Below are 15,800 nucleotides of genomic sequence, written 5' to 3'. Positions count from 1 at the left end.
GAAGACCCAACACAGCCAAAAATAAATAAATAAATAAATAAAGTAGCTATACAATTAAAAAAAAAATGCAGTGGAAAAAAAAATAGCACCAAGTTAGTCTTTAAAAAAAAAAGAAAAAAAAAAAAAAAAGAAAAGAGAAAAGGCACAGAAAGAGAAGAGTGAACGTGACATGTTCAGGGTAGAATAAAGAAGAGCCTGGCAGGTCCTTGAGGCATGTAAGGGAATATTGGGAAATAATCTTGAGAAACCAGAGAGCAGCCTGAGGGACTGAACTTTACCACCAAGGAAGAGTGGAGCTACTTAAACAAGAGCAACAGCTGACACTAGTGAACTGGGAAGATTACCCGGTAACCTACTGGAGTAAAGAGTGGACTGCAGAGGGCAGATACTATAGACAGTGCGGCCAGTTTGAGTATCATTGTAAGACTATGGGTATTGGGGTAGTAGATAGCAATAGAAACGCAAGTCTGGAAAATGAGACATTTCAGAGGAGGGTTCTAAAGATTTATCAATGATGGGATATAATGAAAAACAGTAAATTGCTCAGAAGAACTACGGCACCGTTGATAAAAGCCGAAGGACTCTGGGAAGATAGCTAGCTTGGTGAGGAAGTTTGAACATCTTCTTGTGGGACATCCAAGAAGTGCTGAGAAGGCAGCTGAAAATGAGAAACTGGAGTTCAAGTAAGAGAACAATGAAATCCTGATTTGGAGATACCTTTGTGCTGGATATCTTCCTTCTCTCACTTCAATCTACTCTACATCTTTCTCCACCCTGCTTCAAATGGCCAGGAGGAAGGTTGGTATAATTTAGCATTTAGTACATCAAGCTGAAATTCCTTTTCTTCTGGCTTCCGGTAGAGCTTAGCCAATGGGAAGCACTGGCAAGAGGCTGAAGGGATGGAGGAGGATAAAGTGTCTTCCTCCCTTGGGATCTGGCTGAATCACTGCTTAACTGAAGGCCACAACTCTTAGCCATTCACTCATGAGAAAACACAGCTTATTATAACTGCATCCTCAGGCTGGCATGTGTCAAATCTTTCTGCTCTCATGGGGCCAGAAACTAGCCCAGCCAGTGGCGCAGTGCTGCTGTGAAGTAGAATGCTGGCTACCAGACACTGCCAGGGAATCCCAAATAAGAAGAGTGATCATTTCTTTTTATGGCTGAGTAATATTCCATTGTCTATATGTGCCACATCTTCTTTATCCATTCATCCGATGATGGACACTTAGGTTGCTTCCATGTCCTGGCTATTGTAAATAGAGCTGCAATGAACATTTTGGTACATGACTCTTTTTGAATTATGGTTTTCTCAGGGTATATGCCCAGTAGTGGGATGGACTTGAGGATATGGGGAGGGGGAGGGGTGAGATGTGACAGGGTGAGAGAGTGACATGGACATATATATACTACCAAATGTAAAATAGATAGCTAGTGGGAAGCAGCCGCATAGCACAGGGAGATCAGCTCGGTGCTTTGTGACCACCTAGAGGGGTGGGATAGGGAGGGTGGGAGGGAGAAGCAAGAGGGAGGAGATATGGGGATATATGTATATGTATAGCTGATTCACTTTGTTATACAGCAGAAACTAACACACCATTGTAAAGCAATTATACTCCAATAAAGATGTTTAAAAAAAAAAGAAGAGTGATCAGAGCGGAGAACCCAAATAGCAAACCATGTTCAAGCTGCCCAGAGAGTATCGCCCTACTGACGTTCTCCTAGTGTTTCCCAGTCGCGGGTAAAGGTCTGAGAAATTGACACCTTGAACTTGGCAGAGCCCAGCCAATCTCCCTTGAGCTGCTGCTCTCTATATTTACAAGTTTTTTCTTTCACAAAAGTTCACTCCTTGCTTCTTTCTTGAGGGAGGGGGTACAAAAATTAGAAAATAAAGGTAAGGAGATTAAGCTGAAGGTCTGGGCTTGGTCACTCCCCACACAAGCATCTAAGCCTCCTAAGTCATTTGGGCACTTGATAGCTACTATTTAAGGCTAGTAAACTCCAAGTAAAGACACATATTTTCGGTCGGAACTTCTTATCCATGTACAAGGTTTGTACAGGAAACACGTCCAGCTGTGCAACCTGCAGCGAGTTGCTCAATGTTACTGCGGCTCCATTTTTTTTAAAGTATAAAATGAAGATAATCGTGGCGTATTAGGTAGATGTTATCGGTATCTTCATTTTATACCTTTAAAAAAAGACTGAGGGCTTCCCTGGTGGCGCAGTGGTTGAGAATCCGCCTGCCAATGCAGGGGCCACGGGTTTGAGCCCTGGTCTGGGAAGATCCCACATGCCGCGGAGCAACTAGGCCCGTGAGCCACAATTGCTGAGCCTGCGCGTCTGGAGCCTGTGCTCCGCAACAAGAGAGGCCGTGATAGTGAGAGGCCCGCGCACCTCGCCGCAACTAGAGAAAGCCCTCGCACGGAAACGAAGACCCAACACAGCCATAAATAAATAAATAAATAATAATAAAAAATAAATTAAAAAAAAAAAAGACAGATGTTGTGAGGACTTAACGAGATCATATATGCAAACTGTTTAGCCCGGAGTTTGGCACAAATGTCACTTCCTACTACAGGACAATAAAGTTATCGAGCACTCACCTCTAGCCCGGCAGTGGGGAGCTTTCCCATAGTTTCTCTCTTTTAATAACCAGCAGCCCTGGCAAGCGGTTCAGGACTCGGAAGTGCCGAGCCGTAGGGTAGGAGGCAAAGGGTGCCGTTCGGTGAAGCGAGCTCCCAGAGGGCGTGTGTGCAGGGTGGCGGGAAGGGCGGCGGGGAGGGAGGGGGGAGGGAGGGGGTCCTCCCCCGCGACGCCCGGGAGCGGGACGCAGGCGCCGTGCGCGTCCATCCTCGGCGGGCAGTGTGGGCGCAGCCGCTCTGCTCTTCGCGTCGCGCTGTCGGTTGCCGCCCGTCGAGTCAGCTCCATGAGGACCAGGCATGTGAACTTGCTGGTCGCGCTCGTCGCCGTCTTGCTCTTCAGTTTCTCCTGCTTCTGCATCTCCAGGATGACTCACACCGGTAAGCGGCGGCGGGCTTCTCTCGCTTCCTTCTCGCCTCCCGGGCTTCGGGGCTCCGGGATGACTGGGGAGGCCGGGTTGGAGAGAAGGGGAGAGACGCACTAGGAGCTTTCAGATGTAGGGCGCCCCCCCGCCCCGACACACACACCACGCCCTTGTCCGCCGGCGGTTAAACTGTAACGAGCGTCCCTGGTCCACCGGGTGGCCGTGACCCGCGCCGGGCGCGCGCGCTAACGGTTGGTGTGCGCGGCTGCCCGGTCCTCTCTTGCCTCTGCGGGGTTCAGGGGCCCCTTCTGTGCCCAGCTTTCCCCACACTTCGTCGTTTTCTTCCCCATCGTTTTCAGGGAAATGTGAATGACTTCAGGAACTCCTCTTACACAGCCAGCAAATCTCTCCTCTTTCGCGTCCTACGTTATAGTTTTGAGCCACACCTGGAAGGCTACCTAAAGCATTTGTTTTGCGAAGCTGAAAAGGGATGAGATGACGGAGACGTGATCAACAATTTAGAGCGCTGGTTTAGCCCCTGAACTTTCTCCAATGGACCGTGCGCGTTACCACTTTGAAACGCACCGAGGTTTTTAGTTTATTGCTGTCTGTAGAGTTGACAATTTAGCAAATAAAAAGAGAGGTTGACTAGTTAAGTTTGAATTTCAGATGAACAGTGCATAAGTTTGAAGTATAAAAACTGCATGGGATATATTTATACTGAAAACATTATTGTTTCTCTGAAATGCAAAGTTAACTAGGTTTCCTGTATTTTCTCTTTCAACTCTAGTCCGTAGTGAACATTTTAGCGTTCATATGGTTGAATTTTTAATTTAAGACGTAGGAACCCTGCAAATATATTAACTCAGCCTTCCAAGATTATTCTTAGGTTGCTTTCGGTTAAATTTTCATTCTTCTTATTAAACACATTTATGTATGACTCAGGGTGCACACAGAGTAATCTTGGTAGTAGCGTGGACGGTCAAGTTTAGAAGTGGCTTTAATCCTCTAATGTTTATGTCGTCCCTCTTATTAATGTTAAAATTGTTTTAGTCCCCTACTACTAAATTTTGTCATGTACACACAATATCAACATTTTACCCCATTTGTTTGAAAGATCAGAAATGCATATTAATTTATCTGATTTATACTACTAATCTTCAATCATTTATACACTTTTATTCTTCTTCATTTTCTATAAAGAATATTATCCAAATGTGTTTTTATTTATTTTAGAACAATTAACAACGTGCACTCTTATAACAAAAAATAAACCGTTACTCGTATTTAGAAAGCAAAAATGGAAACTTCTTCTTACAGTAATTTTGGAAGGCAATTTAGATTGGTAACCTCAGAAGGCATTTTAACAGTTTGTATTCTTATAATGAAAGGGTAGACTTTGCAATACATACGGTCATTTTGATGTGTTTTTCAGTTATGACCAGGATAAAGAAGTTTGGTTCTTCCCAGTGTTTATATTCCCATTATTTGTATGTTCAAGTTCAGAAAATGAGATATTGTTCCTTAGAATACACTACTCTTAAAAGAGCAGATAAAACAGGTTTTTCATTTTCTATGTATGTGTTTCTGTGGAAACTAGTTCTAAAATAATTAGGAAATCAATTTTAGTACTGTAATGAGATGTTCTTACATCAACAAAACACAGATTTCATTTAGTTTCTGAAGTAGTGATTTTTTTTTATTCTTTAACATCTTTATTGGAGTATAATTGCTTTACAGTGGTGTGTTAGTTTCTGCTGTATAACAAAGTGAATCAGCTATATGTATACATATCTCCTCCCTCTTGCATTTCCACCCCACCCTCCCTATCCGACCCCTCTAGGTGGTCACAAAGCACCGAGCTGATCTCCCTGTGCTATGTGGCTGCTTCCCATTAGCTATCTATTTTACATTTGGTAGTGTATATATGTCCATGCCACTCTCACTTCATCCCAGTTTACCCCTCCCCCTTCCCGTGTCCTCAAGTCCATTCTCTACGTCTGTGTCTTTATTCCTGTCCTGCCCCTATGTTCTTCAGAACCTTTTTTTTTTTTTTAGATTCCATATATATGTATTAGCCTACGATATTTGTTTTTCTCTTTCTGACTTATGAAGCAGTGATTTTTATAAAACACCAAAATAATCCCAATGTTTTAAAAATTTGATCTCTAGTTACAATTCTTATCAATGAAAATTTGGGAATGTTTATTAGAAAGATAGCCACCACCTAGTGCTTTATTCTTTTCCTACTTTAAAATTAATTTTTACATGTAGATAAATAATTTTTAATCTTTTAATTTCTTTTTGTAAGCTCAATAGTATTAATAATTTGTTCAACAAATATGTAAGCTTCATGAGGTGAGGAATTTTTTTCCTGTTTTTTCCTGTTTGATTCACTACTGTGTCCTCAGAATTTTGAAAAGTGTCTGACATATAATACATATGCTAAATATTTGTTGAGTGAATGAATTTAAAAAGTACCTATTCATGTTGTAGGAACTATGCAAATAAAATTTTTTTAAACCTTTGCTTTCATGGGGCTTACATTCTGGTTAGGGGAAATAAACAACAAACATGAGTGATGTAATTGCTGTATGATGTCAGGTATTGGCAGGGGCAGGAGAGAGAAAGTGCTATTTTAGATAGGGTTGTCAGAGAAGGATTCTCTGAGAAAGGCATATTCGAGTAGATTCCTGAATGAAGTGAGGAAGCATTTTATGTGGATAGCTGGGGGAAGAGTTTTTCAGGCAACAAGAAAAGCAAGTGCAAAGGCCCTATGGTGGGATCATCTTGATATGTTTGAGAAAAAACCAGGAGGACAACACGAACAGGAAGGGAGTTGTAGGAGGATGAGATCATGGACACCATAGTAAGAGTTATGACTTTTATTCTGTAAGATAGGAAGCCATCTAAACAAGTGTTGGTGAGGGTGTGGAGAAAAGGCAACCCTTGTGCACTACTGGTGGGAATGTAAGTTGGTGCAGCCGCTATGGAAAACAGTATGGAAGGTCTTCAAAAAATAGAAAATAGAACTACCATGTGATGCAGTAATTCCACTTCTGGGTACTTATCTGAAGAAAAGAAAAACTAGAATGTTACTCAATGCCTTTGCTTCCAACAGTGGATTCCTTTCCTACCCCATCTCATTGATGTTACTGCTCTCCTGAATTATGTGCTTATTAGAATACAGTTTTTATCAATTTATATATGTCCCTTATAATACGCTGCTTAGTTTGCCTTGTTCCTGGACTTTCTAAAACGCTGCTGACAGTCTTTATATGCCCTTCTAAATTTTCTTTGTCGTGATCAAAACCAGAAGTCTGTTACTTGTCCCAGATGCCCTGGCCGGCTGTGCTCTCATTACGTTTTGCCAGTGGGAGGCAATTGTGCCAGATGAGAGGGTGCAAAAAGGTAGTAGTTATTCTGCTTTCGGTGGTTCTTCCACCAAACTACTAGCCCTCACTGGAGTGTCAGGTGTTCAGGCAGCAGCAGCAGGTCCGGTATTGTCAGTGGTGGCAGGTGTGGGAGGCAGCTAGCAGATGGCTAGGAGCCCCTGGGGTGGCTGCATCACCCAGGAAACATTCTCGGGGAAGAGAATCTGGAATTGCTTATTTGCCCTACTTGCGGTTAAACACAGTGATAACCTACCACACTGCTGGTGGGATACCTTCTCGGGGTGGGGGGGGGGCGGATACTGGAAGTCTCCAGCTGATAGGCATTGGCAGAAGTTCTCTCAGTTATCACCTGTTGTTGACTGGGATGAAGTACCTACTGGAATCAAAGCCCTGGAGATCAAGCGGCTGCTGCTTTCACCAATACTGTGTGATGACTTCAAGGATTATGGGTGTGATGGCTTTTTATTACTACGCTGAAGAGCTGTATCTATATGCCTTTTTTGTCACTGTCACACTCTCCTTCTTGAAATATGTTCTTAGCTTAGCTCTCTCGGTTTCCTAGTTTCTCCTTGAGTTTGAAATATTGGAATTCCCCAGGGCTCACTCCTTGGAACTTTTCACTGTCTACACCCACTCCCAACATGATCCCATCCAATCACATGACTTTAAATACTAAATTCTGACAGCTCTCAAATTTATATATCTAGTCCTGACCCAGAATGATATATTCAACCGCCTATTCAACACTTTCACTGGGATGTCAATATTACTCTTAACAGAAACATTGATTCCCCACTCCCTAATCTGCTCCTCTCCTCTTCACCATTCCAGGACGTGGCAACTCCATTTCTCCATTGTATGCATTTCACATTATGCTGCGGAGCTTACTGATGTACTACATGTTTTCTTTTGTATGTATAACATTTTTAAAAATTGAAAGAATTTGTACAGTGGGAATACAAAAGTAAGAAAACTGAAATGGTAGGAAGCATACAGTACTCAATTCAGTTGAGAATATAGAAACGATCAATTCCTTTTTCAAAAAAGTTTTAAAGACGAATACTTTTTTATACACACGTGTAACTGATTTACTGAAGCAGTTCAACTTGCTGGGATGTAAATATGAACAACTTTTTATTTTTCCAATTATTGCCCATACGTGTTCTATCGGAACCCTTTTCTGGTAACCGTAGAGGTTCATAGTAATATTGAAGACTTACTCTAAGTATCTTTTGGTCACTTTTGGTTATTCAACAAGTCTTATTCCTGTTTTTAAATACCTATTATGTTCTTCTAAAAAAATTTAATCTCATAGTTAATTAAAAGCTTTCTCATCATTTCCCTACTGGACAGGGACAGACTAGACTTGTGGTTCTAGGAAATGCAAAGGCAGGAGAAGAAAATGGTCTGTTTTCAGACATTTTTCCCCTTCTTTGGTGTAAAACTTCCTCAACCTTAGTGGCTTAAAAAATCACTTTGTTTAACTCTCAGTTTAGTAATCAAATTCAGAAAGGGCTCTGCCGGGCAGTTTGTGATCTGCGTGGTGTCAGCGGGGGTGCTCGGGGCTGGAGGAGCTCCCGAGAGGCCCTCCTTACCCTGGCATCTCTCTCATCTCCCACGTGGTGGCTCATCCTCTGAGGCCTCCCCAGGTGGTTTGGGCTTCTCACAGCATCTTGAACTTAGCAAAGGTGTGCTTTTTTACAAGGCAACTACCTTTCAAAAGGCAGAAAGTGGAAGCTGCCAGGCCACTTAAGACTCCAGCCCAAACTGGTACTGCATTACTTCTGCTGTAGCCTACTGGTCACAGTGGGAGGCAGGGCTCACCCAGGGAGTGGAGAAATTGACTTTCCCGCTTGACGAGTGACTGGCAGGGTCGTGTTGTAGAAGAGCATTTGCTATGGGAGATGCTGTTGAAGTCATCTTTGGAAAATCTGCTGCACCCCTCCTCGGTCCTTGGTCTATACCCCTGTGGTACTGGGATGAGAAGGAGTTGGAGCGGCAGAGGTTCCCTTGTGTGATGGCAGCATGATGGTTTCAGTTTCTCTGGAAGATGCTTCTGTGTGGCAGACATCCAAGGCTGGGTCTTTCATGGCTGCTTCTGAGGGTCTATTGGGATCTCCCTACTTCCCATTCCCTGCTACCTGAGCCTCTCCCCCACCCCGCCTCTGCCCTCGACACAGCCTCTAGTTGCTAGGAGTCTCTTGCCTTGCAGGGGACCCTCTTCAGGTGACCTTCAGTATTCACTCCAGCCACAGCAGGCTCAGGTGTCTTTGCCACTTCTAGCTGTGTGCCTTCAGGCTGCTTCACAGATGTTCCCTCTTCGCTTAGCAATTTCTCTCTCTCTCTCCTGCCCCTTTTCATCTGGCAGGATATTTTTTTTTAGCTGCATAAGTTATTTTAATTGTAAGTTCATAAAAGTCTACATTAAATGTATCATCTTACAAAATAATAACCTATGATATAAAAAATGACTGAGCCAACATTATTTGGTACTTTTGATACTTCCATTAACTTCAACTTAACTATTCCCTTTCCAAATATGAAATTTAAAATTGGCAAGCTATTTACAAAAAGATGTGTAATTTATTTCCAAAAAAGATGTGTAATCTTTTACAGACTTTTTGTTGGTCCAGCACTTCAGCAATTTTCAGGTAGAGATGCTCCCCAGCCATTGACTTAGTGGAGAGAGGGATCATTGTGGAGCACCCACATTTTGTGAGTGAACTTCTTGGGGTCTCTCTTTCTAATCTTGTTGGAAGGAAAGCACCCTTATCCCCAACCAAGTGAGAGAGTGTATGTGTGCATATATGCCGAGTCCAGCATCCAAGTGTGGGCTGTTCAAGACAATAATCGAAATGTCGTGTGGAATTTAAAGTATGTAGAACAAAATGCATGACACCAGTTACAAGATAAGGTAGGAGAGGGGGTAGATGGAGTTAAGTGGTACTCAACTTGTAGCACTATTGAGAAGTGAGGATGTAAGAATTTGTATTAAGCTGTAATAAGTCAAGGATTCATGTTGAAATCTCTAGTCTAAGTACTAAAATAATAGTCAAATAATGCATAATGATATCACTAATTATAGTAAATGCTCCAAAAAAGAAACTAAAATATTTCCTGACTGGATATAAAAACAAAACCCTGATTGATGATGTTTACAAGAGACACACTTAAAATTTTTTAAAGACATAGAAACGTTGGAAGGAAAAGGATGGAAAAATATATACCAGCAGCCCAAACCAAAAGAAAGTTGGTGTAGCTATATAAATATCAACCAAGTAGACTCTAAGGCCAAGTACAGCATAAGTGTTGAACAAGCATAGAAGAACTTCAAGGAAATGCAAATTAAAAACACAAGATACGGTTTCATACCATTCAGATATTTTAAATTAGGAAATCAGACATTTGGTGAGGATGTGGAGCTGTAGGAATTAACACACACTTCCCTTTGGGGGGACATGAAGTATACATTCAGTCACTTTCATGATGAAACCTATGCCTTTCCTACATCCTAGCAACTCTCCTACTAGTCAGGGCTGAAACTGGTGTGCAGCCTTATCAACGGCTTATGGCCAGCTTCTCTTCTCACTGATGAATACCCATGCCTTAGAGCTTGTTAAATATGTAAAATAACATCCCTACCACCATCTATATCCTAGGGAAACTTTTGAACATGTTTACTAGGAAACATGTACCAGAATATATTCTTGATAGCATTTAAAAATTTTTTTCAACAGTAGAAGAGGTAAAAATGTTGTTGTATATTCAAAAGAGTGGGACATTTTACAATAATAATAATGAATGAACCTAGAGCTTGACTTACTGATATGGATGAATTTCAAAACATAAATTGAGCAAAAGAAGCAAGTACAGGAAAATACATATTTATTTATTAATGTCTAAAAACCAAATGTGCATCAACTTGCAAAAGTGGTAAAACCTTAAAGAAAAGCAACAATTAATACAAAATTGAAAACGGGAGGAAGGGGAATTTGATCTTGGAAGGAAACAGCATATCTAAGCCTAAGGTAGTAGCGGGTTCATGGATGTTCATTTTTATTATTGTCTTTCAAACTTTTACATACTTAAAGAAAAAATTAGTAAACAGAAACCTCAATCAAACAGAAGTGACCAGAAGGGGGAGCTCTTATGCCCTGAGATGCTGGCAGAGCCCAACAGGAAAAAGAAAGACTCCTTTAATGTCAAGGACTCAGCCAATGAAAAGCCATGGACTCTTTGTTTACTGTAGCCCTCCCAACTTCCTATTCCCCTCTGCAAAAGAGAGCTCCTTCCTTTGCTGTGTAGTGACTTGCCATGGTTATGGACTCCGAATTGCAGTTCTCTGCTGATACCAAATAAACTCTTTTTTTTTTTTTTTTTGTGGAGAAATAACTGACAGTCTATTTGTTTTAGGTCATCAATACTCTTTGTAATGTTGAAATATTTCACCATAAAACTAAGGAGTAGAGGAACCTCTCATAGGGAGTTTAAAGTGCATGGTACGTAGTGTAATTTGATTATTGCAAAGCATACATGGAGGGGTGTAATCTGAAATGTACTTACCTTTTTAGCTTCATCTCCTACCAACTGCTTCAAATATTCTTTCTTTGGAACCACACTGGGTATACAAATAAGTGAATAATAAGTTTAAAGTGGGCCAGTACTTAAACGCAATGCTTTTTCCCCTTCTTTCTACCCCCTGAGTGAATCACTTGCTTTCCCCTCACTTCACCATACCAGTTTATACTTATGCATTTATGCTGTAGTTTTCTTAGTCTGGAATACCCTTCCCTGCCCTCTGCTGTATGCAAAATTCTATACCTTCTTCAAGTTTTCAAATATTCCCTCTTCTCTGAAACCTTTCCTACTTCCCTCTCCCACACTTCAATCTTCTGTAAGAATTAATAATTCAAAAAAAAAGAATCATTCCTGCCTCCCTTTGCCTGTGGCACTTAAGGATAATTCCAGTTTAACAATTATTTTATAATTAGTTGTTTTTTTAACTGATTTTTTTACATAAATTTATTTATTTTATTTATTTATTTTTGGCTGCGTTGGGTCTTCGTTGCTGCACGCGGACTTTCTCTAGTTGCGGCGAGCGGGGGCTACTCTTTGTTGTGGTGTGCGGACTTCCCATTGCGGTGGCTTCTCCTGTTGTGGAGCACGGGCTCTAGGCGTGTGGGCTCAGTAGTTGTGGCATGCGGGCTTCAGTAGTTGTGACTCACGGGCTCTAGAGCACAGGCTCAATAGTTGTGGTGCACGGGCTTAGTTGCTCCGCAGCATGTGGGATCTTCCCAGACCAGGGCTGGAACCCATGTCCCCTGCATTGGCAGGCGGATTCTTAACCACTGCGCCACCAGGGAAGCCCCTAGTTGTTTAAATATATGCTCCTTTCCCCTATACCTTGCATCCTGATTGTCAGTTATTTAGAGCAGGGATCTGGCTTTATCTGTGTTTGTTTACCTATCACACAGCACAGTGAGTGACACATGGTAAGTATTAAATGTAAGAAAGTATGACTATCTCAGCTTGCTTCTCATTACCAGAGGTGTTTAGTGAATGAAATAAGGTGGAAAAGTCAGGTCGCGGCCATATTGTATCGGATCTCCTATATTAAGGCAAGTGTTTAGACTTTATTCAGTGAGCATCCCGGGAATCATTTAAAGTCTTTGAGCAGTGTTTCCAGACGATTAAACATAGATTGGAGGTGAGGGACTATTTAAGAGACAATTATAACAGTGCATCTAGAGGCAATAAAGACTTGAACTATAGTAAAGTCAATGCTGAGAAAGATAAAACAATTAAAAGGGTCTATGATGGTGCTTCTCATATTTTAACATGCATACCAATCACCTGTGAATCTTATTAAAGTACAGATTCTGACTCAGTAGGTCTGGGGTGAGTCCTGGGATCCTGCGTTTCTAATAAGCTCATAGCTGGTGCTGTAGACCCATGCTGTCCAATATGGTAGCCCTCAGCCAGGTGGCTGTCAAGCACTTGAAATGTAGTTAGTGCAACTGAGGAACTGAATATTTTATTTTATTTTAAGTAATTTAAATTTAAATTTAAAAATGGAAACAGTGCAAAATATTTCTCCATTAAGCAAAATTTTGTTGTTTTGGTGAGACTGCATTTTACTGTAACTTATCAAAAGTTAGCATCTGAGTTAAGATGTACTGTAAAAGTATAAAATATACACAAGGTTTAGAATACTTAGCACAAAAAAATGCAAACTATTCCATTAATTATTTTCATGTTGATTACATGCTGAAAAGTATTTTAGATATATTGGATTACATCACTATACTGTTTACAATTACTTTTACTTGTTTCTTTTTATTTGTTTTTAATATGGCTATTAGAAAATTTTAAATTACAAATGTGACTTGCATTTTACTTATACTGGGGAGCAGTGCGTTGGACCTCTGCTGTGAGAAAGCAAAGTCAGTTTTACTTAGGCTCTTACCGGGACCCTTTTTTATGGGTGGAAGTCACATTGTACACAGGGACTGGTGTTTGTTTTCACAATTTCACCTCAGTTGACTCAAAACATCAAATTATTCAAACTTTTGCAAAATAATTTTGTAACATTTCATCCTCTAAAATACCTGAGTGAAAAGGCAAGTAATATAAATATTTTAAATAGAACATTGATGAACTGAATTATCAGGTAAAAATATACAAGAAGCAGATCCAAGAGTAGAGATTATGTCCTTTAATATTTCTGTATGATTGTTTCTGAAAATATTACTTCCTCTAGAGAAAATTCTTTTCATGTTTACCAAATTGATCCCTCAAGGACTGACTTACATTGTGGAAGTCCAGAAATGTTGCATCGTCCATGATATATGGACTCCAAACACATTATCCATTTTGCAAAGAGAATATTACCCTGGAAACCCCATTAACAGGGTTATACTGGTTAAACCACACCCACTGTGAAAATTTTAAACATCCTCAAATAGTACCCGCTGTATGAATACTCAAGATTTATCTGGATAGTTGCAGTTCTTTTGATTAAAGCATGATTCAGTTTTAGAATCACTCAAATCAGTTCCTACGCTGATGAAGCCATTTATCCATTAATTTGTTTATTCATTCATTCAGCATATATTTGTGTAGGAGCTATATGGCAGTCACTGTTTCAGGCATAGGGAATTTAATACTAAAAAACCCAAAGTTCTTGCTACTCGCAAGCTTACATTCTAGACAGCTCTGGAGAGAGACATAAAAACAGTGAATAACAACAGTAATAGGAATAATAAACAGTAATAGGAAGTTGGGTAGTGATAAGGGATTTGAAAAAAAAAAGGGATCGGGGAGAGAGGGGGTGTGCTATTTCATAAAGGATGGTAAGGTACGCTTCTCTGAGGAGATAACGCTGTAGCAGAAAACCAAATGAAACTAGGGAGCTCTGGCCACATCAGTGTCTGGGGGACGAGCTGAGAAAATTTCAAGAGCCAGAGGGCTAAGGTGGGAGAGTGGTTGGCAAGTGTGTCTGGAGCTGCTCCCCAGAATGAGGGAAGAGGGGTGGGAATGAGGCCAGAGAGGGAGCCAAGGCCCGGTCAGGTAGGGCTCTGTCCTGGTGAGGGCTTTGGCCCCTTTTCTGAGTGGGATGAGGAATCTCTGAAGGGTTAGAGCAGGGGAATGGCATTATCCAATCTTTGCCACAGGCTACACATACGTGTGCTCGTGATCATAGAAGGCAGAGGAGTGAAAAGGTATTAGATGTTTCAACCCAGAAGGATCACCATTATTTTTACATTTTTGTATTTTACCTTAATTAAAAAAAATCCATCTGGAATGTATTGTCTTCCAAGTGGTGAATTTATCTTTTATTCCATCCCAAATTGACAGCAAATCTCTATGCTTTCCTTGCTAATTGAAATATATTTTTCCATATTCTCATGGAGCTAATAGTTTTCTCTGTATATTTTGATATTTAGCTATATAACATATAAAGAATTAATTTGTTTTCATCGATGGAGTATGCCTTTTTCAGTGTAAAATGAACCACTTTATCTAACTTAATGCATTTTTCCCCCGCATGATTGTATTTGACATTTATATACTGAAGCGAGGGGAAAAAAGTAAGCACAGGTCTAGAACTATGTAAAGCTAAACATTAATAGTGGTTCTCTTTAAGCAGTGAGATTGCATTGGATTTTGTTCTTTCCTGTGCCTTTTTCTAAAATTTTAGCTTGTGTATTGCTTCTCTAATCAGATGTTTCCATATTTTAACAAAGCAACCAAGGTCGGAAGCTGCTTTGCGCCCTCATTTTCTCTGGGCTGTGTGTTTTGCCACGCATTTGGATGCCTCATAAGCATTATGACTACCTCTGGCCCTGCTCCTTTTCCTGTTTCCCAATCCGAAATGAATACCAGGTTAGAAATCTAGAGTCATGTTGGAAACCTAAGAGGGATTCTTTTCTCTCTCTCAATCAGTTAAGTCTTCCCAATAAAAGGTCTCAAATATTTCTCATATTCATCTCCTACTTCCTAATCCTTTCTGCCCTGGTTTATTCTTTATCATCTCTCACTTGAAACTAATACCACTGGAGATTCCTAACTGGTGTTTTCTCCGGCTTTAGTTTTGCCTTCCTGAAAAAATCTTCTATGTGGTCACCAGAATGATCTTTCTAGAACATGTGTTCTACCTAATAGTCTTCAGCTATGCTTCTCAGTTGAGATAGTTGTTCCCATGATAGTCTGTAGTGGTGTCCCAAGATGTATAAAGTCACCTGCAAAAAATAAGAGTGACTCCATTATCTTTATACTAAAACAAATATGTACTGTGGAAAAGGCTACAAAATTTGTCCACATTTTATAGAAACTTTACAGAAATTTCATGAATGTGGTGGGCTACTTCAAGTTATGCCTCTGCCTGTGTCCCTTTTGTTCAGATTCACTGCCATTAGAGGTTTTTATAAGAAAGGTTTGAGAAACACTAGTTTATACGAAAAAGTTCAAGCTCCTTATCGTAGCTTATCAAAAAGATCAGCATAACCAGATGCCTCTTTTAACCTCACACTGAATTTTTCCCACGTTGCCCTGAAATAATGAACAGCTTCTGGGTCTTTAGAGACCATGTTTTTGAATGCCTCTTTGCCTTTCCACACTGCATTCCAAGAGAATGCCTTTCCTCGTTTCCCTCGACAAATAACTCGAGCTCCTTCAAGAGTCCGTGCAGGCCTCACATCCTCTAGAATCCTTCTCCAGCTTTCTCTCCCCTCCCCTCCCAAACCGTCTCAATTCTGCCCTCTGTGAGTACTGTTACCACTACTCGCCAGGGGTTGAAACCTTGTTCTGCGGTGCCCATATTTCCTTCAAGGGGATATCTTTCATTTCACCCTCCTAGAAAGGACATTTCAAAGTGAACACTTGGAACTTCTCCCAGTAGC

The 15,800-nt window shown here is 40.8% G+C and overlaps 2 protein-coding genes across 5 annotated transcripts in view; one reads left to right on the top strand and one right to left on the bottom strand.

Annotated features, from left to right (window-relative positions):
- ELMOD2 (ELMO domain containing 2) overlaps nt 1–2,759 on the bottom strand; it is a 51,041-nt gene extending 48,282 nt beyond the window's left edge. For both annotated transcript variants that reach the window (XM_057547342.1, XM_057547343.1), the window contains exon 1: nt 2,604–2,759. The gene's annotated coding sequence lies outside the window, so the exon portion shown is untranslated. The remainder of the gene's footprint in view (nt 1–2,603) is intronic.
- Nucleotides 2,760–2,838: 79 nt separating this feature from the next.
- MGAT4D (MGAT4 family member D) overlaps nt 2,839–15,800 on the top strand; it is a 50,842-nt gene continuing 37,880 nt past the window's right edge. For all 3 annotated transcript variants that reach the window (XM_057546381.1, XM_057546380.1, XM_007189335.2), the window contains exon 1: nt 2,839–3,020. In XM_057546381.1, coding sequence (XP_057402364.1) covers nt 2,927–3,020 — 94 coding nt within the window. In that variant the 5' untranslated portion in view covers nt 2,839–2,926. The remainder of the gene's footprint in view (nt 3,021–15,800) is intronic.

This window comes from Balaenoptera acutorostrata, chromosome 5 (assembly GCF_949987535.1).
Source record: "Balaenoptera acutorostrata chromosome 5, mBalAcu1.1, whole genome shotgun sequence".
Classification (NCBI taxonomy): Eukaryota; Metazoa; Chordata; class Mammalia; order Artiodactyla; family Balaenopteridae; genus Balaenoptera; species Balaenoptera acutorostrata.
Note: the sequence above shows the minus strand (reverse complement) of the source record. Positions and strands in the feature narration are given on the sequence as shown.